At 59.7% G+C, this 21,016-nt stretch overlaps 1 protein-coding gene across 4 annotated transcripts in view; it reads left to right on the plus strand.

Annotated features, from left to right (window-relative positions):
- Positions 1-21,016, plus strand: part of ITPR3 (inositol 1,4,5-trisphosphate receptor type 3) — a 65,056-nt gene that overhangs the window by 40,902 nt on the left and 3,138 nt on the right. For 3 of the 4 annotated variants that reach the window (XM_029943703.1, XM_029943704.1, XM_029943705.1), the window contains exons 22-55: positions 239-438; positions 1,602-1,731; positions 2,248-2,305; positions 3,417-3,582; positions 4,522-4,686; positions 4,772-4,846; positions 5,275-5,400; positions 6,030-6,152; positions 6,227-6,427; positions 7,353-7,604; positions 7,866-7,991; positions 8,130-8,255; positions 9,440-9,560; positions 10,340-10,527; positions 11,078-11,226; positions 11,423-11,531; positions 11,661-11,751; positions 11,868-12,037; positions 13,197-13,371; positions 13,534-13,718; positions 13,869-14,069; positions 14,217-14,327; positions 14,751-14,846; positions 14,960-15,061; positions 15,153-15,239; positions 15,813-15,923; positions 16,023-16,215; positions 16,409-16,534; positions 16,981-17,153; positions 17,864-18,028; positions 18,751-18,943; positions 19,418-19,522; positions 19,609-19,736; positions 20,603-20,768. In XM_029943703.1, coding sequence (XP_029799563.1) covers positions 239-438; positions 1,602-1,731; positions 2,248-2,305; positions 3,417-3,582; positions 4,522-4,686; positions 4,772-4,846; positions 5,275-5,400; positions 6,030-6,152; positions 6,227-6,427; positions 7,353-7,604; positions 7,866-7,991; positions 8,130-8,255; positions 9,440-9,560; positions 10,340-10,527; positions 11,078-11,226; positions 11,423-11,531; positions 11,661-11,751; positions 11,868-12,037; positions 13,197-13,371; positions 13,534-13,718; positions 13,869-14,069; positions 14,217-14,327; positions 14,751-14,846; positions 14,960-15,061; positions 15,153-15,239; positions 15,813-15,923; positions 16,023-16,215; positions 16,409-16,534; positions 16,981-17,153; positions 17,864-18,028; positions 18,751-18,943; positions 19,418-19,522; positions 19,609-19,736; positions 20,603-20,768 — 4,893 coding nt within the window. Of the gene's footprint in view, positions 1-238; positions 439-1,601; positions 1,732-2,247; positions 2,306-3,416; positions 3,583-4,521; positions 4,687-4,771; positions 4,847-5,274; positions 5,401-6,029; positions 6,153-6,226; positions 6,428-7,352; positions 7,605-7,865; positions 7,992-8,129; positions 8,256-9,439; positions 9,561-10,339; positions 10,528-11,077; positions 11,227-11,422; positions 11,532-11,660; positions 11,752-11,867; positions 12,038-13,196; positions 13,372-13,533; positions 13,719-13,868; positions 14,070-14,216; positions 14,328-14,750; positions 14,847-14,959; positions 15,062-15,152; positions 15,240-15,812; positions 15,924-16,022; positions 16,216-16,408; positions 16,535-16,980; positions 17,154-17,863; positions 18,029-18,750; positions 18,944-19,417; positions 19,523-19,608; positions 19,737-20,580; positions 20,769-21,016 lie in introns of all 4 variants that reach the window. The other variant, XR_003910491.1, reaches the window with a different exon arrangement.

Genomic DNA, 21,016 nt, shown 5'->3' on the forward strand with positions numbered 1-21,016 from the left:
CACAGGCGGTGCCTGAGGTGCTCCCTGTCAGACAGGGGAGGTGGGGGAGAGCAGCCCTGCCATCTGTTGTCAGATGGCCACCTTTGCCCTGCCCATCCCTTCTTCACCCAGATTTGGCTTAAAGCTCATCTCCCCCAGGAAGCCTTTCTGGGTTAGCCCTGCAGCTGACAGAACCAGAATCAGACCGAGGGGTCCTGCTGTGCATCCCTGTGATTCCCGTGCACTTCCCACTCTGCAGGCAAGAACGTGCGACGGTCCATCCAGGGTGTGGGCCACATGATGTCCACCATGGTGCTGAGCCGGAAGCAGTCTGTCTTTGGCGGCCCCAGCCTGCCTGCGGGCGCTGCTGCCACTGAGCCGCTGGACCGAAGCAAGTTCGAGGACAACGAAGACATCGTGGTGATGGAGACCAAGCTTAAGATCCTGGAAATATTGCAGGTTGCTGGGCCAGGATGGTGGTGGGAGGAGAGGGGGGCCTGGGACAGGAGGGGGTGGGGTGAGCTCCCCCTCAGGTTATAGGATCCAGTAGTGGAGAGCTCCACGGTGATCTGCTGGGTAGCCCAGTGGTTGAGTGTGGTCCTTAGGCCAGCCTTGTCAGCCTCACCTGGGAACTCAGAAATGCATGTTCTCGGGCCCTACCCCAGACCTATGGATCAGGAGCCCCTGAGGCAGGACCATGGTCTATGCTGTGACAGGCCCCCCAGGTGATTCTGGTGTGCACTATAGCTCGGCTCCGTCCTTCCACTGTACAGACGAGGAAAGGAAAGGGGGGAGGGGACTTTCCTGCCATCGTACAGAGATGTTGAAACCCAGCTAGAGCTTTGAGAGCCTGTTTCCCGGTGAGGCAGACACAGTCTTTCCTGTTCTGAGTCTTGTCTGAGACCCCCTAGCAGTACTTGGAGAAGGGGCTGGTAGGATCCCAAGGAGTGCCAAGGATGCTTGATTTGGCCTCACTATCAGCAGAGGATGGGAAGGGTAATACAGTGACCAGCATGGGGACCCAGTCTAGGCAGGGCCTGGTCAGGGGAGTCAGAGGAGGGAGTGCAGAGGAGGGGGATTCTGATTCATCTAGGGGCTAAGGGCTTCCAGATCTGCATCCTGGGGTATGGCCACAAGGTCTGTGCCCCATAAGGATAAGGCCAGTCAAGGGTGTCCTCAAAACTTGTGTCCTCACCCCCCGTCCCACAGTGGCCTCTCCTGCCCCCCCTCGGTCTTCAGTTCTCCACCCACCTGCCCCCAGCCCCGGGCAGAGCAAGATAGGAGGGTGAGAGTGCGCTTGGGGAACTTGTTCTCTTTCCTGTCAGTATCTTGGATGGGAAGGAGGGGCTGAGTGGGTGGGGATCTGGGAGGGGGGGTGATCTCTGCCTAATTTTGAGAGGAGGTGTCATCCATCATCACTGGGGCAGGAGCGGAGGAGACGGCACCCTGGACCTCCCTGGGCAGACGAGTCTTGATTTTTTAGGTTGTGGTGTGCTGGAGCATTGGAAAATCTATGCTGAGACCCCTGAGTGTTAGAACTCATTCAGGGTACCCCCTCCCGGGGCACGATTGGCCTCACGACCTCAGTCCAATCCTCACCCCATCCCTCCCCACTTCTCCAGTTCATCCTCAACGTCCGCCTGGATTACCGCATCTCCTACCTGCTGTCCGTCTTCAAGAAGGAGTTTGTGGAGGTGTTTCCTATGCAGGACAGTGGGGCCGACGGCACAGCCCCGGCCTTTGACTCTACCAGTGAGTGCGCCCCGCCCCACCTTCCCCACCCCTGCCTTCCCCTGCCTTCAGGCTGAGGCCATGTGACTCACCCAGGGGTACACATCAGTGGGGTGGGAGGCTGGGGGATACCACGGGGTGAGGTATCCACGGCCCTGCCTCTGTTTCCCCAACCTGTGAGGGCCTTTCCTCCCTAATATCTCATTTAACTGCCATGGTGAGAGGCAAGGGCAGAGACCATTCTCTCCATTTCCCAAATGGAGCAACTGAGGCCCATAGAGGGGCAGGGACTTGCAGAGGCAATCAGAGGCTGAACCAGTCAGGACCCAGGTCTCCTGATGCCCAGCCCAGACCCTGCTCACCCCTGCCGGGCAGTGGGGCTGCTCTGAGAAGGAGCATGCAGGCAGGGCTGCCCCCCATCCAGTGCAGGGAATGCGGTGGTTTGGGCACCGCCTTGCTCCCTCACCCCGTGACCCCCATCTTTCTTGGGCATGGACCTGCTACCTGCCCCCATTCGCCCACTCTTGCTCCCCACAGCTGCCAACATGAACCTGGATCGCATTGGGGAGCAAGCAGAGGCCATGTTTGGAGTAGGGTGAGGCCAGGCTTGAGGTGGGAGGTTGTGTGTGTGGTTGGGTGGGGGATGCTGACACAGGTATGAGAACCCCCCTCTGGGGGTCTCCAAGGCTGGGTTCCTGGTGCTGGCCCCTCCTCCTGGGTCATCCACACCCCCCCCTCCACCCCGCAGCCCTTCACCGGACTCTGGGGTGGGGGCTCTCCTTGGCTTTGTGCATTTGCCCTCTCAGGCCTCCCCAGCCCCAGTGATACAGGGGCTGGGTGGACCTTAGTGTCATCTTGGTCATTCCCCTGCCCTGACTCAGGGCTGTTATGCTTCTGTTTGTGTATCGGGACTTGGGCTGGGTAGCTGGAGGGGAGCAGGGGGAGGTGGGAGGGACAGCCCGATGCACAGAGGGCTGGAGTGGGGAGGGCTCGTCCTGGGGGTTGGGGGCTCTTAACCATTTCCATGCCACACTCTTGGCATGTAGTGAAGCCCTTGGACCCCTGCTCAGAATGGCATTTTAAATTCCTGAAATAAAGTGCACAAATTACCAAGGAAGGCTAGTGCTTTGAGATACAGTTATCAAAATATTGAAGAAACTAAATTGGACGTTCCAGTTAGGTACAGGCCTTTTTATTAACACATTAAATGACAGGCTGTGCCAGGACTGTCATTAGTACCACGATTTCGAAGTGGCGATGGACGCCAGTGGCGTTTTGCGATTTCCATTAACAACCGTAAGGTGCTGTGATCACACCTGTGATTTGTTGTGGTGACCGAATCACAGGCACTGCTAATGTTTTCTCACTGAAGGAGATGCTGCATTTTTAGTTAGAGGTTGGTAAAGCCGAAGCCGTGGATTTTGCCCACCCTCTGTCCATGGCCCTGGCTAATCTCCGTGACTCCCTGGGGGTTGTCCGTGGGTCCTGTGGGAAGAGTCCCTGCTTCAGTTGCTTGATCAAAGGGAACACGGGGGTCACTCCGGGAGCTCAGGGCAGTGGCTGTTACCAATTGGGGAGACAGCATCACTATTTTTAGCAAGTATCGCACCAGGCGCTGCATCTGCCGAGGGGTGGCGGGGAGCACGCTTTTCCCTTTGGCCGGCGGGGAGCTCGTGGGCCGACCCTGCGCCCCGGTCGTGCTGCAGGAAGACCAGCAGCATGCTGGAGGTGGACGACGAGGGCGGCCGCATGTTCCTGCGCGTGCTCATCCACCTCACCATGCACGACTACGCGCCGCTGGTCTCAGGGGCCCTGCAGCTGCTCTTCAAGCATTTCAGCCAGCGCCAGGAGGCCATGCACACCTTCAAGCAGGTGCCACTCCTGTCTGAGCCTCCTTGCCCTGGGAGAGGGGGTGGAGGGTCACCTGACCCCGGCACCGACAGGCAGGTGCGCCGGCCTGACGTTGGCCTGTGCTGGGCACGGGGGGTCAACCGTGACATAGATGCACACAGCTCAGGGCACGCTCAAGGTGCCTGTTTGGGGTTCTCGGCCTTGCTGAGCTCCTTAAAGGTGAAGGCCAAGTCTTGGCTGTCCTTATTACCTCTCAGCCTGACTCAAGGCCTGTCACATTTTATGATGTGGACGGCACTTCACAGTTTACAAACTATATACCATGTGCACGTTTGCTAAGTGCTTCAGATCACGCCTGGCAGGCAGTCAGCTCTCACTGAGGTGACTGGTTGTGTTCTCGCGATGCCGTGTGGCCTTGACAGCTCCCCGGGAGATGGGACTGGCATTCGGTGGGGGTATGCCAGGTTCGGAGCCTTGGCCTCGCGTTAACGGAGTTCTTGCAGCAGCCCCGGCAGCACAGTTACTACTCTCATTCCCGGGTTTATAGAGAGGGATGTTGAGGCCCAGCTTTCCCTCCTTACCCACTGGCCGGAGCAAGTGAAGTGGGAGCCAACGTTCAGAGCCCTCTTTCAGCCAGAATTCAGTGATGCCAGTGTGCTTTGCCCTGACCTGTTTGGGCTCCGAGTGACCAAGCGACAGGCCTTCGCAGCACAAGTCAATGAGTCGCTGAAGCCAGGTGATGGGGCAGCTCATGCCAACGAGTTCAGGGAGGCCTTTGGCTATCAGGGAAGGCTTCCTGGAGGCAGTGGACTATGCCAGGGCCATAAACATTGAGTAGGAACAGAGGTGGAATGGAGATGCCAGGACGAGAGGCCTGCAACGGGGCAGGCACTGGGGTTCTCTGCGAGGCAGTGGACCTGGGCGCCCATCTCACCAGGCAGGCCCGTCTTCAACCTTCAGGTGCAGCTGCTGATCTCAGCTCAGGATGTGGAGAACTATAAGGTGATCAAGTCAGAGCTTGACCGGCTGCGAACCATGGTCGAGAAGTCGGAGCTGTGGGTCGACAAGAAGGGCAGCAGCAAGGGCGAGGAGGTGGAGGCAGGTGCTGCCAAAGACAAGAAGCAGGTGTGTGAGGTCGTGGTGAGGACGGGGGGACAGGGCTCCCAGTGAGGGCTGGGCCTGCCTGACCCTCCATTCCCTGTGTCCTCAGCGGCCCACAGATGAGGAGGGCTTTCTGCACCCACCTGGGGAGAAGAGCAGTGAGAACTACCAGATCGTCAAGGGCGTGAGTGGCCGGGGGCCCCGGGGACCCCCTGGAGGTTCTGGGTCCTGGCCTTTCCTGCCTCCCCACTCTGCCGGCCACTGGTCCTCAAAATAGACGTCTTCTGGCTTTTCCTGTGTGTTAAAAACAGCCCTGCTAAGGTCCAGATGGCCGTATTTTAAAGCTGAAGGAATTTAATGAAATTCCATTTCACAGTCATATTGTTCTATTTACTTTTATGGGTGGGATTGGGTTTTTAGTGCTTGTGGCCTTGTTGTGGTGATCTGACTCCGTGACCGCAGCCTCCTTCCCGCTTCCTGTCCCCAGTGTGAGCTGGGGCTTGGCTGGGGTTGGCAGGGGACTCCGACCAGCCTGAGTGGGGCCCTGGGTGGAGGGGAAACTTGAGGAGGAGGGAGGGGGCCCTGGGCTCACTCCCCGACCCCCCACCCCAGATCCTGGAGCGGCTGAACAAGATGTGCGGCGTCGGGGAGCAGATGAGGAAGAAGCAGCAGAGGCTGCTCAAGAACATGGACGCCCACAAGGTCATGCTGGACCTGCTGCAGATCCCCTATGACAAGGTGGTCTCTGGTTCCCCAGGCCAGCTTCGCCCTGAGCTCCAATCTAACCCAATCCACACGCTAACCCTGGATGCTAACCTAACCCAGCCTCATCCAGATTCTGACCATGACCCCGGCTTCTGTTTCCCTCTCTGGCTGGATAATCTCAGCTTCATTGTGACCTTTTGACCGTCCTTCCCTTATCTTGATCCACGTGACCCCAGCCTCCCCTTGACTCCTGATGTCAACACAGGCCTTGTACTGACCCCTGACTTTGGTGCCACACCCTGGCTTCACTCTGGCTTCCTAGCCTGACCTGTCCCTGACTTCAGATTTAGCCTCATTTCAACCTTTGAGCACCCAGGCCTCCCCTTGACTGACCTTGATCTTGATCTGTCTCAAGCCTCATGCTGACTCTTGAGCCTGACACCATCCCAGTGTTCACCTAACCCTGACCCCTCAGCCTCGCTCCCCTCAGCCGCCGACCCTCAGCCCCTCACACGTTTCCTCGTCCTGACCTGGAGGCCCAGCTTTCACCTTGAGCCTGGCCTCCCTGTGGTCCCAGCCCCAAGCCCTGACCTGCCCCCACCCCCGGGGGAGCTCAGGCAGCAGGCCGGGTCTCACCTCGCTCCTCCCCACTCTGTGCCCAGGGCGATGCCAAGATGATGGAGATCCTGCGGTACACGCACCAGTTCCTGCAGAAGTTCTGCGCGGGGAACCCTGGCAACCAGGCCCTGCTGCACAAGCACCTGCACCTCTTCCTCACCCCCGGGGTAAGCGCGCTGGGTGGAGGTGGCTGGCTGGAGTGGGGTGCGGGCCCCCTTTCTGACAGATGCCCTCCCCCCAGCTCCTGGAGGCGGAGACCATGCAGCACATCTTCCTGAACAACTACCAGCTGTGCTCTGAGATCAGCGAGCCCGTGCTGCAGCACTTCGTGCACCTGCTGGCCACGCACGGGCGCCACGTGCAGTACCTGGACTTCCTGCACACCGTCATCAAGGCCGAGGGCAAGTACGTCAAGAAGTGCCAGGACATGATCATGACGGAGGTGAGCACGGGGCCGGGGGCCGCACAGGAACTCAGGTGGAGGCCTAGAGGGGGAGCACTCAGGAGGCGGGACCCTGGGCTGGAGGAGCCAGGCAGCGAGCGGGGCGCGAGAGGAACGGCGAGGGTGCTGGACAGAGTGGGGATAGCTAAGGTCACAAAGGCTGGCCTCGTGGAACCCAGATAACAGCCCTGAAGGAGCTCAAAGCCTCCTTCCTTCGTTTAGCCTTCGATTACCATGCACTTGAAAGTCACGAAGCACCTGTTCTGGGCACGTAGGGGAAGCAGTTGCGTGTGAGCTCGGGGCGGGCCACGTCCTTCGTGCCTGGGCCCCGCATCTGGCACGTTGTGGGTACTCAGTGGGCCTGTTTACCTGAAGGCGTGGAGGGTTGAGGGCTGAGTCTAAATCTGGAACAGACAGGGATTCTGCCCTGGGGCCTCTTACCGCATGGCGTGGGGGCAGGGGAGGAAGGAGCCTGTGAAGTGAGATGAGGGGCCTGATAAACGAGATGCCCTGAGCTGGGAGGGCTGTGCCGTGTGAATTATTAATTGCTGTTATTATATTACTGTGAATAACATAATTGCTGACACGAGAGGACGCAGCATGTGCTCTGAGGCTTTAAATTACACACTGTGGGAGCGCTGGGGAGTTGGGGGGCAGGGTGAGCCAGTCAGGGGTGGGATTTGCAAGGGCTCCCTGGAGGAATCACCTCTGGAACAAGCCTGAGTGGGACTTCTTTCCTTAGGAGAGGAGGGGGAACTTTCTGGGTCTAGGATTCAGCCCTGATGGCAGAGGCCCCGAGGGCCAGGCAGGGGAGGGTTTGCCTGAATGTTAGGTGAGGGCTGATGTCCAGGTCCCAATCTCTGTCAGGTAGACCCAGGGCCTGCTGGACTGGGGGAGTCTGATGGGGCACCTCTCTTGCCCACAGCTGACCAACGCAGGTGACGATGTGGTCGTGTTCTACAATGACAAGGCCTCACTGGCGCACCTGCTGGACATGATGAAGGCCGCCCGGGATGGCGTGGAGGACCACAGCCCCCTCATGTATCACATCTCCCTGGTGGACTTGCTGGCTGCCTGCGCCGAGGGCAAGAACGTCTACACAGAGATCAAGTGCACCTCCCTGCTGCCCCTGGAGGACGTGGTGTCTGTGGTGACACACGAGGACTGCATCACTGAGGTCCTCTGGGGACTGGGAGAGGTGGCTGGGTGGGTGGGGATGGCCGGGGGAGAGGGTAGAGCCAGACCGAGGCAGCCTTGTGATGGCGGGGCAGGAAGAGGCTGGTAAGGAAAGTGGAGGGGTGGCAGACATGGGGGCGAGTGGGAGGGGTGTGGGAGAGGACCAATGGGGAGATCCAGGGAGAATTGGTGGAGTGCAGAAGTGGGAGAGTCCGGGCCGGCGGTCTTGCCAGCACCCCTGACCTTGCTCCTGGCTGCACAGGTGAAAATGGCCTACGTGAACTTCGTGAATCACTGCTATGTGGACACAGAGGTGGAGATGAAGGAGATCTACACCAGCAACCACATCTGGACACTCTTTGAGAGCTTCACACTGGACATGGCTCGGGTCTGTCCCCAGGGGGGCAGGCGTGGGCTTGTGGGTGCCCTGTGCTGGCCAGGGTTGTGGTTGGGAGCCCCAGCAGCCTTCTGGGGAGGGGGTGGGAGTGGTGGGGTCCCCCAGGCATCTCTGTCTCTCCTGCCCCAGGTCTGCAGTAAGCGGGAGAAGCTCCTGGCCGACCCCACCCTGGAGAAGTACGTGCTGACCGTCGTGCTGGACACCGTCAACGCCTTCTTCAGCTCTCCCTTCTCTGAGAACAGCACCTCCCTGCAGGTGAGCTGCTCCTGCCCGCACAGCTTCTGTGTACCTGTATTGCTGTTTGCTCGTGGTACACAAAGACATAGCAGGAGGACATATACAAGTGTGCTAATTACATATGCTGTGTAACAAATCACCCCAAACCCGAGCAGTTTAACACAACAAATGTTTATTCTTCTGTAATTTCTGTGGGTCAGAAATTACAGTGAGGGTGGTACCCTAGAATGGGAATTCATAAATTCACTAGGTAGGACGGATCCCAGGGTGGCAGGGGGCAGCAGGCAGCACTTCCTCCCTGAAGACAAGATGGTCATGCCTGCCTCAATGGCCAGTAGAGCCAGAGCAGTAATCCAGAAGGTCCGATGCACAGAGATCTTTGGTGTGTGGCTTAGTTGATCAGGTGCCCCTAGGAAGTAGCCAGCCTTCTGGAGTCTGACTTACCTGTATCAGCAGACAGACTCTGACTAGCGAAGCCACTGGGAGAGTCATGGCCCCTCAGTCGAGTCCCAGATTCCCAGATGTCATAGTCCAGAGCCTCTTGAAGGAAGGAGAGGCAGGTTCCCTGGAGGAGGGAGCCTGTGACAATACCTAAATCAAGTGACCAAGAGATGGATGGACACACAAGTGACCAAGAGACGGGCAACCCATGGATGAACTGAGGGTGGAGTGGGTCCTAGTCTTTCAGCAAGGGTGGTTCAGTTTTGACACACATATGTTTGGGCGTTGGGACCGCTTTGGGACTATGGGTAATTGCATCAGTTTTCCCCACCTCTCATGAGCCCCAGGGCAGAGTGTGGGAGAATGGGGCTGATGGGGTCAAGGGTGGGGTGACGCTTCTCAAAGTATCCCTTTTCATAGCATACTTTGGGTTTTGAACCATGTAAATATATCACCTTTCCACAATATTAATCTATTAAAACATTTTTTTAAAGGAAGGAAAAGCCCAGCCATAGGACTAGAAGCCCCAGGTCTAGACCTCAGGGAGTTCTCACAGGGCTGCCACGTACAGTTGGGCAGGTTGTGCACTGCTGAGAGGAAAGGGGGTACCTTTTTCCAGTTGGCACAAAGACACATGGTATCTATTGGAGGCCTTGTTCCTCTATCATGCCCATACTTAGTGGACTCTAGTCACTGGGCCTGGGGCTGCCCAGGGTGGAGGGTGGGTCAGGCTGTAGCAGTAGGTGTGTTGCCTCTTGTAGACACACCAGACAATCGTGGTGCAGCTGCTGCAGTCCACCACACGGCTGCTCGAGTGTCCGTGGCTGCAGCAGCAGCACAAAGGCTCCGTGGAGGCTTGCATCCGGACCCTCGCCATGGTGGGTGAGTGTGCCAGGGGCACTGGCTAGCTCCAGCCACCCCTCCCCTTCCTTCGCCACAGGGACGCCTGCCCTCAAAATAAACCTGTTATTCCTAAGCTTGCTTGTCATCTGCTCCCAGGTAGTTCTCAGTAAGTCCTTCCTGGTGTCTAACTAGCATCTTAGCAATGGAGAGAAGCTCTTTTCTCCTTTGAGTCAGTTGCCCAGAGGAGAAGATTGCTGGGGAGACACCCCCAACCAAAGTTTCCCGGGCTTGCAAATGGTTTCAGGCAGAAGGGAGGCCTGCAGGGCGTTAGGGAGCTCTGGGAAAGGGGAGAGAGAAGGCGGGGTGAGAAGGGGAGGGGCCAGGGCGGAGCCAGGGTAGAATCAAAGAGGCAGAAACCCCTTCTTTTTTATTTTTTTTATTTTTTTAACATTTATTCATTTTTGAGAGACAGAGTGCGAGCAGGGGAGGGGCAGAGAGAGGGAGATACAGAATTCGAAGCAGGCTCCAGGCTCTGAGCTGTCAGCACAGAACCTGACGTGGGGCTCGAACCCACGAGCAGTGACACCATGACCTGAGCTGAAATCGGATGCTTAACTGACTGAGCCACTTAGGCACCCCAGAAACTCCTTCATTTTACCCCAAAAGGGGAAGAGGGCACCTCAGTCCAAGTGGGGGCCAATGTGTCCCCCAGAAGTTCGGTTAGTGCATCCTGTCCCCTGGTACAGCCGCCCGAGCCTGGCCCCTCTGGCGGGCTGAGCCCCCACCTGCCCTCCAGCACCTCCTCCACTCTCCCCTAGCCAAAGGCCGGGCCATCTCACTGCCCATGGACTTGGACGCGCACATCAGCTCGCTGCTCAGCAGCGGCTCCAGCTGCGCAGCAGCCCAGCGCAGTGCCTCCAACTACAAGGCGGCCACGCGGGCCTTCCCCCGTGTCATGCCCACCGCCAACCAGTGGGACTACAAGAACATCATCGAGAAGCTGCAGGTGGGTGTGGAGCTGCCTGGTGCCTGCCCTGAGAGCTGCTTTGGAAGGGCATGTTCCAGGGAAGTGCCCTTCCTGTGCTACCTGCGCTCCCCAGGAGGGAGTCCCCTGCTGGGCATTGAGGGGCGTCCTTCCAGGGGAAGCCAGGAGAACCCAGGCATCTGCTAGTGGGGTTGGTGCTCACAAAGGGGGTCAGGACAACTCTGTCCTTAGAGTCCCTTCCTGTTTATGCAACACATTATCTACCTACACATACTTCTTGCCATCCCCACGTGGCGGGAGACCGAGGCCAGAGAGGGTGAGGGTGAGGGGTTTGCCCAGGTCACACAGCTAGATGAGGGGCTGGGTGAAAAGGCAGGACTGGCGGCTCCCAGCCAGCGGCTCTGAGCAGACAGCATCCCGCATTGTTCAGGGTGGGCCCTCAGACGGCTCGGAGGAACCCGTGGGGCCCCCTGGGGCTAGGGTTTGGGGAATGGCAGTCAGGCCTCGCTCATCTCTTGGGCCTGGATGAGCTGCGCCTGGCCTGGTGGTGACTGTGTCGTGCCCGCTCCAGGACATCATCACGGCCCTGGAGGAGCGGCTGAGGCCACTGGTACAGGCCGAGCTGTCCGTGCTGGTGGACGTCCTGCACTGGCCTGAGCTGCTCTTCCTGGAGGGCAGTGAGGCCTACCAGCGCTGCGAGAGTGGGGGCTTCCTGTCCAAGTGAGTGCGATGGCAGCCCGGCTGGGGGCGGGGAGGAGGGTGCAAGGCAGCCTGGGATAGGGAAGGGCCCTGCGGGGGCTGGGCAGCCCACGGGGTCAGGGGGCCTCGTGTGTCCCTGGCCGGCACGGGGCGGGGGAGGTGGCTGGAGGCAGGCATCAGAGGCCGCGCCACGCGTCCCTGCTTCCTCACTGGCCAGGCTGATCCAGCACACCAAGGACCTCATGGAGTCAGAGGAGAAGCTGTGCATCAAGGTGCTGAGGACCCTGCAGCAAATGCTGCTCAAGAAGGCCAAGTACGGGGACCGGGTGAGTGGCCCCCAGGCGAGCTGGACGTCATGTAGGTCCGGCCAAGGGTGCTGGGGGCTCGGGGCCAGGACTGGCCGGCCAGTGTTTAGAGGGTGAAACGTGCCCTCGTGGGCCCTTCCTTTCTTCCAGGGCAATCAGCTGCGCAAGATGCTGCTACAAAACTACCTCCAGAACCGGAAGTCCAGCTCGCGGGGGGACCTTCTGGACCCCATGAGCACTGGTCAGTACCACCTGCCCCTGGCTGTGCCTCAGGGTGACCCATTTGCCTAGGCCCTGGGCCCTGCCTACTGCTCCCCTGTTTCACTGGCTCCCCTTAAGCGGGCTCCCCAACTTCAGGCCTGGACCAAGACTGGTCAGCAATTGCGGCCACCCAGTGCCGGCTGGACAAGGAGGGGGCCACCAAGCTGGTGTGCGACCTTATCACCAGCACCAAGAATGAGAAGATCTTCCAGGAGAGCATCGGCCTGGCCATCCGCCTGCTGGATGGTGGCAACACCGAGATCCAGGTGTGGAGTTGGGGGAGGTCCTGGGTGGCACCTTCTAGGAGGAGGTGTGGTGTGCCAGGGCATGGCTGCAGAGCTAGGTGCTGCTGGCCAGCACGAGTCTGGCCACCCGTGGGAGGGGTCCCACCTCCCATAACTGCCCCCGTATCGTGTGGCCTCTTTTCTATCCATGCCGACCATCCTGTTCGAGCCAGGCCTCAGGCTGCCCACATCACATCCATTGTTCCTGCCTCTTGGCCTCAGCTTGGGCTTTCTTCCCTCTTCTTCAACATCCTCCTCAGCCTTTGGGGCCCAACTAAAGTACTGCCTCCTCTGAAAAACCCCCTCTGATTGCTTTGTCCCCATTCATTCATTTGTGCACTGTTTCAGTAAGTCTGCCCGGAGTGCCTTCCAGGCCTGTCAGTGTTCTAGGCACTGAGGATTCAGTAGTGAACAAGTAAGACAGCATCCATGTTCCCTTGCTCCTGTATCCTAGTGAGGACAACAGCCAGTAACCATAACACCCCCCTAATACGGAGAGCATGTTGGACAGAGATGATGGAGGTGGGGGGCCTAGGGAGTGCTGGGGCAGGGAGCAGGGAAGCGTCAGGGAAAGGGGAACGTTGGAGCAAGGACCCAGAGGTAAGCACGTGGACAGGCGAGCGCTGTCCTGGGGGAGCAGGCAGCAGGTGCAAAGGCCATGAGGCAGAAGTGTCTGGTGCAGCTGGAGAGGGCAGAGGAGTGGAGAGTGATGGGCCCTGGGGTCAGAGGGGTGGCAGGCCGTCATGTGGCCTCTCGGGCGCTGTGAGGTGTGGCTTTTCCTGTGGGTGAGATGGGGCCACTGCAGCGTTCCAGGCAGAGGAGAGGCAAGACTTAGACTTCCGAGGCACGTCTCTGCTGCTGTGTGGGGAGCAGATGGAGGGCAGATGCAGATGGGGGTGAGGAGGCTAGTGTGGGCCTCTAGCATCCCAGTGACAGCAGATACGGACCCTTCCCCTCCACCTCCACGGTCCTGACGGCCCCTGCCCCAGCCGCAGTCCCAGGGCAAGTCTAGGGGTTTGTCTGTGGTCCTGCAGGGGCTTGTCCCTGCAGCACAGGATAGAGCCCTCCAGGGACCCACCAGGGGCTGCTCAGAGCCAGGTGCAGTGCTGAGGCTGCCCCCCATCTTACCGTCCACCCCCAGAAATCCTTCTACAACCTGATGACAAGCGACAAGAAGTCAGAGCGCTTCTTCAAGGTGCTGCACGACCGCATGAAGCGGGCCCAGCAGGAGACCAAGTCCACGGTGGCCGTCAACATGAATGACCTGGGCAGCCAGCCACGTGAGGACCGAGAGCCGGCAGACCCCACCACCAAAGGTCAGGGGTCACATCAGTCCAGGATGCGGGTGCTGGGCCAGCGTCAGAGGCTTCAGGGTGAGGGTGGTCACCTGTGAGATCTGCAGGCAGGGGCCTGTGGGTGGGAACACAGGGTCTGGTTACTTCTGGCAGCCCCAAGCCTTACGTGGCCTCACCCTGCAGGCCGAGTGGCTTCCTTCTCGCTGCCAGGCTCCCCATCCCGCTATTCGCTGGGCCCCAGCCTGCGCCGTGGGCACGAGGTGGGCGAGCGCGTGCAGAGCAACGAGATGGGCACATCCGTGCTCATCATGCAGCCCATCCTGCGCTTTCTGCAGCTGCTGTGTGAGAACCACAACCGAGACCTGCAGGTGAGGCCTGCCCCGCCCCTCCCCATCTGCCTGCGCGTGGCTGCCCTATGGCTGGCGGCCATGCCCTGTGGCGCTCAGGGTCATGGTCCTGAGGCAGGCCTCTGCCTCCCAGCGGAAGCGGTGTCATGCCCACCCTTCTGTGCTCTGCAGAACTTCCTGCGCTCCCAGAACAACAAGACCAACTACAACGTGGTGTGTGAGACACTACAGTTCCTGGACATCATGTGCGGCAGCACCACCGGTGGCCTGGGGCTGCTGGGGCTTTACATCAATGAGGACAATGTGGGCCTTGTCATCCAGACCCTGGAGACCCTCACTGAGTACTGCCAGGGCCCCTGCCACGAAAACCAGGTAAGCCACCATGAGAACCAGGAGCAGCCGAGGGGGAGTATGGAGGTGTGTGTGGGGGGCACAGGGTGGGCAGGGGAGATGCTGCGCCTCCGGGGTGCCACAGTGCTGAGGGGCCTGGGCCCTGTGTCCCCCACTGCCTCCTGCCAGACCTGCATCGTGACACACGAGTCCAATGGCATAGACATCATCACAGCCCTGATTCTCAATGACATCAGTCCCCTGTGCAAATACCGTATGGATCTGGTGCTGCAGCTTAAGGTGGGGCCCGGGGCAGGCCGCATGAGTGTGCCTGTGATGTGTGTGTACAAATACACGTTGATGTATGTTGAGTGTGGGTCCTGGGGTATGCTGGCATGTTTCGTAGGTACATGTTTATACGCATATGTGAATGTGTGAGCAAGCGTGTCGGATGTACACTCTGGGTTCATCTGAGGGCCTCCCACGTGGGTGTCTGCTTTCTGGGGGATTGTGTGTGCTTGCCACAGGCTGGAGGTGAAGGCAGGTAGAGGGTGGGCTGGATTTGCAGGACACTTCTCAGCAAGTCCTGGGGGACAGCGGGGATGGGAAGGCCACGGCCCATCTTGCAGGCCAGGAGAGGCTATTATGAAGTAACCAGTGGGAGAGGTCGTTGGGGGGGTGAGGTGGGGGCTCTCAGACTGTGGCCTGTCCCCCTCTCCGCAGGACAATGCCTCCAAGCTGCTCCTGGCTCTGATGGAGAGCCGGCACGACAGTGAAAACGCTGAGCGAATCCTCATCAGCCTGCGGCCCCAGGAGCTGGTGAGGCTGGGCCCAGGGGTCAGGTGGGAAGTTGTGCCTGGGGGGCGTGTCGGGGGAACAGGGGAGTCCCTACTCGAGAGGAAGATGGCATTCAAACAGCCCCGCCCTACCAGGTGGACGTCATCAAGAAAGCCTATCAGCAGGAGGAGGAGCGTGAGAACTCTGAGGTGAGCCCACGGGAAGTGGGCCACAACATCTACATCCTGGCGCTGCAGGTACCAGCCCCACCCCTGGCCCCGCCCCCGGCGGTCACACCCCCCACCCCAGCGTCCAGGCCCAGTGACACTGCACCACCCTCTCCCCCAGCTCTCCAGGCACAACAAGCAGCTGCAGCACCTGCTCAGGCCAGTGAAGCGCATCCAAGAGGAGGAGGCAGAGGGCATCTCTTCTATGGTGGGGCCACGGGGGCGAGGCTGCATGTGGGGCGGGGCTTACATCTGGGGGCGTGGCTGGATGAGAGATTGGTTGGGTTGGTATCTGGGGGGTGAGACTAGGAATTGAGGAACTGAGGGTGGGGATGAGGGCACAGCCGAGATCTGAGGGCCCCTTCGGAATACGAGAAGATCCATACGAGAAGATCCAGGGCACGGCCAGGAACTCTGGACCTTTTGGGACCCGGAGGGCATGGCCTGAACCTGAGTAAAGAGCTAGGATGGGGGGCCCGGGCTCAGGGCAGGAGGAGCCAGACTGGTGGCCCGGGGTGAAACCTACAGGTAGAAGTGGGAGCGGGACTGTGGGGTGGGTCTGGGGTGTGTCTGGAAGCCTGGAGCTGGAGCTGAGGGCACTGATGGTTCAATAGGATTGTTTCGACAGGCTCTCCTCCCTTACGGCCTCTTTCTCTGGGGCTGCATCCTACTTGGGCTAGGCTGGGTCTGGCCTGGGGGACCTGGAGCAGGTAGGGCTGTGGTGTCAGGCCTAGCTGCGGGAAGCTTTGGGGCCTGACCTCAGCGGCCCCTCTGCCCCCAGCTCAGCCTCAACAACAAGCAGCTGTCCCAGATGCTCAAGTCCTCAGCGCCAGCACAAGAGGAGGAGGAGGACCCCCTGGCCTACTACGAGAACCACACCTCCCAGATAGAGGTACGGCCCTGGGGCAGTAGGGGCAAGGTGAGTGAGGGCCTGTGAACTCAGCCCTTAGGGGCTGTGGCCAGGCGTGACCAAGGGCCCGTGTGCACCCAGATCGTGCGACAGGACCGCAGCATGGAGCAGATCGTGTTCCCGGTGCCTGGCATCTGCCAGTTCCTGACGGAGGAGACCAAGCACCGGCTCTTCACCACCACGGAGCAGGATGAGCAGGGCAGCAAAGTGAGCGACTTCTTCGACCAGTCCTCCTTCCTGCACAACGAAATGGAGTGGCAGCGCAAGCTCCGCAGTGAGGACCCCGTTGGGGCGGGAGGGCACGGCCCCCTGGTGACCCCCCTTATCTGCCCACCCTGCCCCACCCCAGGAGGACCCCAGGCATGTTTCCCTCCCAAAGCGGGGCCTGCAGCCTGAGCAGACGCTGGGGGCAGGGCGGGGCCCGGGTGGACAGTGTTAACCAGGGACCCCACCCCCACCGCCCCCAGGCATGCCGCTGATCTACTGGTTCTCCCGCCGAATGACCCTGTGGGGCAGCATTTCCTTCAACCTGGCAGTTTTCATCAACATCATCATCGCCTTCTTCTACCCCTACATGGAGGGCGCGTCCACAGGTGGGGACCCAAAGCTGGCCGACTGTGGCCCTGGAGACCACTGTGCCTCCTCCCTGGGTTCGGGCGGAACCTTGGCAGGGTGCGGGGGAAGCACCCCTGCACTGCTTTCGGGGCTCTGCACTCCATCATGGGGAGAGACAGATGTGGTCCAGCGGGATGACAGGGTCCTTGACCTCCAGAGACAGGACACATCTCTCTCACACACACGGCACACACATGAGCACGCTCATGCACGAGCCAGAGGCCAGATATGGTCGCAGCAGCTGGGATAGGGCCTCTCCGGCCTTATGCCCAGACGTGCAGGTGTGGTGGTGCAGGGAGGCCCAAATACCACGTGACCAAGAATTTAAGAGGGAAGGTTTTGGGGAGGAGGTGGCTTCTTGGGGTCTGTTGGGGCTGTGGTGGGCTTGAGTGACCAGTGCTCACCCCTGCACTCTGGCCCCCAGGTGTGCTGGGGTCTCCACTCATCTCTCTGCTGTTCTGGATCCTCATCTGCTTCTCCATCGCGGCCCTATTCACCAAGCGCTACAGCATCCGGCCCCTCATTGTGGCGCTCATCCTGCGCTCCATCTACTACCTGGGCATTGGGCCCACACTCAACATCCTGGGCGCCCTCAACGTGAGTGCCAGAGGAAGCTGTCACCCCAGGCCACCCCCGGGGCTCATGGCACCCTTGGACGTCGGGCTGGCCTGCTGCCTCCCAGCAGCCACTGCTCTGCCCTAACCACCTTGTCCCTGTGTTGGGCTCAAGCTTGTTAAAACCCCCCTTCCCCCCCGACCCGTTGTGACCATTCTATGTCTCCACTGTCTCCCGGGACAGCCTGGGGCAACTGGCACTCAGAGATAGCCAGCCAGGAGCCACTTTGGGGCACCAGCCGCAAGGCCGCTGTGTACATGGTGTTAGTTGGGCACTGCCCAGAGTCTCTATTTGTACTATAGACATTAAAGATTTGTATATTATGACAATTCCTGACGGCTGGAAATCAAGTGTCCAGAGCAAGGTAGGGGGAGACACCTTTTCCTGACTTACCAAATAGAGGTCAAGGTTGATCTGATTGGTCTGACTCCATCCTCTCTACCTGTATCTCACTTTCTTCCTGGAGCCAGGGGCCCATGGGGCTTCTCCCCTGTTCTATCCCAGGAGTCCAGCTATGTTTCTGGGGGCATTTTCATCAACGCTGAGCCTGCCAGGTGGAGCAGGACCAGCTCTGATCCACTCCACGGAAGGGCTGGCCTCTGAGCTGGTCACTGGGTGGGCACGGCAGCAGGGAGTGGGGATTCAGGGTGGGCAGCGGGGCCCTGATGCTCATGCCTTCTACCTGTCCCCAGCTGACCAATAAGATTGTGTTTGTGGTGAGCTTTGTGGGCAACCGCGGAACCTTCATCCGGGGCTATAAGGCCATGGTCATGGACATGGAGTTCCTCTACCACGTGGGCTACATCCTGACTAGTGTCCTGGGCCTCTTTGTCCACGAGCTCTTCTACAGCATCCTGGTGAGCCTGTGGGGGGCTGGGGCTGGCAGGGGCATGGGGTGGGGGTGGTCGGGGCTTCCCTCAAGTTGCTAGTGGGTCCCCAGCGCCAGTCTCTCTGTCCTGTCTTCTTGCTGGTGGGCTGGCAGAGCTAGACTTCCAGAGTCCTCCTCTTCCTGGCCCCAGCCTAGCCTTCAGGGCCCTGTGGGCACTCCTGGCCCCCATGTGGCCCATCTTCCCTGTCTTGTAGTGGTTTTAAGCATGGACTCTGGACCCAGACTACCTGGGTTTGCATCCCAGTGTGGCCATTGTATACAAGCTCTGTGATTTGGGGCAAGTTTCTGAACTGTCCCATGCCTCTCCTTCTGTATCTGTAAAATGAGGATAATTAGCAGCATCTACCTTCGAGAATGATGGTGAGGTTGAAATGAGCCAACGCACACAGATTACATAGGATGTGTCCTGGCGTGTAGCAAGCACACTTTCAGAGCCAGCCATCATTCTGCCCCCGTGGGTGGTGTTTGCTTGCCCATTCAGCCCTCACACCTTCTACTGGGCCACTCCCTTCCCATGGCCTTAGAACCCCAGGTGTCTCTGAGCGTCCTCCCCAACAGGCCCACTAGGCTGGTTCCACCTGCACAAGCACAGACCCTCCTGGAGGAGCCCCTGGGAAACCACTGGGGGCTGGGCAACCCTTGGATCCAGCGGTGTCTGCAGCCTCTCAAGGCCTTGTCCATGCCCTACAGCTCTTTGACCTCATCTATCGGGAGGAGACACTGTTCAACGTCATCAAGAGTGTGACTCGCAATGGCCGCTCCATCCTGCTGACCGCCCTGCTGGCCCTCATCCTGGTCTACCTCTTCTCCATTGTTGGCTTCCTCTTCCTCAAGGATGACTTCATCCTTGAGGTTGACCGGCTGCCTGGCAATCACTCTGGAGGTCTGGTGGCTCCTCTCTGGGGCGGGTGTGGGGGCTGGGAGGGGCTGCACAGGTGACCCATGTCAGCACCTTGGAAGTGTTTGTCCCACTAAGCCCCCTGCCTCTGTTCCTCTTTCTGGGTTCTGAATTGGGGAGAAGGTCTAGTTCACTCCAGTCTGCCTCCCGTGCTCTGGGATAGACTGAGGGGGTGGGAGAGCCTTGGTCTTTGGCTCCCTGAGGAGCCACTTGCTTGCAGACGTGGCGGTCGTGTTAAACTCCGTATTCACAGGGGCTGCCTGTGTGTTACGCTCAGGTGTGTAGACCCTCCCTTCCTGCCCTTAGTGCATGGCGGGGGCATGAAGGCCCTTCACCTGCGGCCTGACAGAGTGGGGAGCTCACAGGATCAGGGAAGGCTTCGTGGAGGGTGTGATGCGGGGGGTGGGGGGGCATGCCAAGGAAATGACATCCTAGGGACCTCATCCATGTCCTTTCTAGCCAGCCCCCTGGGGATGCCACATGGAGCTGCCACATTTGTGGGCACATGCAGCGGGGACAAGCTGGACTGTGACTCAGGGGTCTCAGTGCCTGAGGTCCTGGAAGGTGAGGCTGGTGTGTCCTGGGTGCCTGGGAGAGGGGCGCAGAGGCAGGCCGCTTGGCCTGGGTATGAGCACGCACTTCGCCTACAGGGAGCGAAGAGCTGGAGAGCACGGAGCGGGCCTGCGACACGCTGCTGATGTGCATTGTCACCGTCATGAACCACGGGCTGCGCAATGGTGGCGGCGTGGGCGACATTCTTCGCAAGCCCTCCAAAGATGTGAGCATCCCGGCCCCACTCCCAAATCCATGTGGCCCAAGCCCTGGCCACGTCGGCCACCGAGAGGTCCTGCCCTTGGGTCACGGTCACAGCCTGGGGGAGCTGCCTGGCCCCCTTCCTTCTGTGATGTTGCAGGCCCCTACTTTGTACCCCGTCTCCCTGCTTTGCCACTGAATCAGTGTGCAGGGACATGGTGGTTGAACTTCTCCACCAAGGTCTGTTCACGCATCCCCCCAGCTCTCTGTAGTTGCTCTCAGGAAAGACCTTGGCAGCCAAGCTTTGCCCAGGCTGGGGAAGGCGTGAGTCAGACATCGGGTGGAGCCCTGGCGGCACTGGCTTCATCCTCGAGGCGGAGCCCCAGCCTGCGGCAGGGGAGGGCAGGGCGGGGATGCCGAGTGCGTGAGGGCACCTCAGGATTTGACTAGGCAGCCAGGCCTACCAGTACCCAGTCTGTCCTTGGTTGCATGGGAGCACGAAGCAACTTCCCAGGTCAGACGATGCTTCTAGACTGCGTGAGGCCAGGCGTCCTGAGGGTGGGGCTGAGGAGTTCAGAGCCGGCTCTGTCCCAAACCCAAAATTAGGGGCAGAGACAGGCCTCGACCTGCAGCCCCAGTGCCCCACGCCAAACTCCTATCACAGGGCTCTGGCCTAGCGGCTATCCTTTCTGAGTCTGCTGTCTCCTAAGCCACGCTAGGGGCTTGTGGTTGTAGTTCTCACTTCGAGGAGTGAGGCTGGGTCTGCTCTGCCGTCCTCAGGGCCCTGGGAGCCAGAGGAGGGCCAAGTCTCCTCTGTCAGGGCCCTGACCCCTGCCTGAGTCTGGCCTGCCTGGGTGAACTGGGCCCAGCCTCCCTGCCTCCCCGCTGCAGGAGTCTCTCTTCCCAGCGCGTGTGGTCTACGACCTCCTGTTCTTCTTCATCGTCATCATCATCGTGCTGAACCTCATCTTCGGGGTGATCATCGACACCTTTGCTGATCTGCGCAGTGAGAAGCAGAAGAAGGAAGAGATTCTCAAGACCACGTGCTTCATCTGCGGTGAGGCCCCTTTATGCCCTCTCAGTTTGCGGAGGACACTAGAGCCCCCTGGTCTTTGTCCAGGGCTTTTCCCTCTCCCAGCGTGAAGTCCCCTCACTGTCCACCACAGGCTAAGGAGCACGTGTCACCTGCAGGACAAATCCCTTCTCAATGATTCCTGCTTCCTGGGTTCTCAGGATTCTGGCTGCCGTGGTGCTGAGCTGCCCGCGGCGGGGGTGCGGGGGGGGGTGGGCAGGGGGGGACGCAGC

Source organism: Suricata suricatta, chromosome 7, assembly GCF_006229205.1.
Source record: "Suricata suricatta isolate VVHF042 chromosome 7, meerkat_22Aug2017_6uvM2_HiC, whole genome shotgun sequence".
NCBI classification, from domain to species: Eukaryota; Metazoa; Chordata; class Mammalia; order Carnivora; family Herpestidae; genus Suricata; species Suricata suricatta.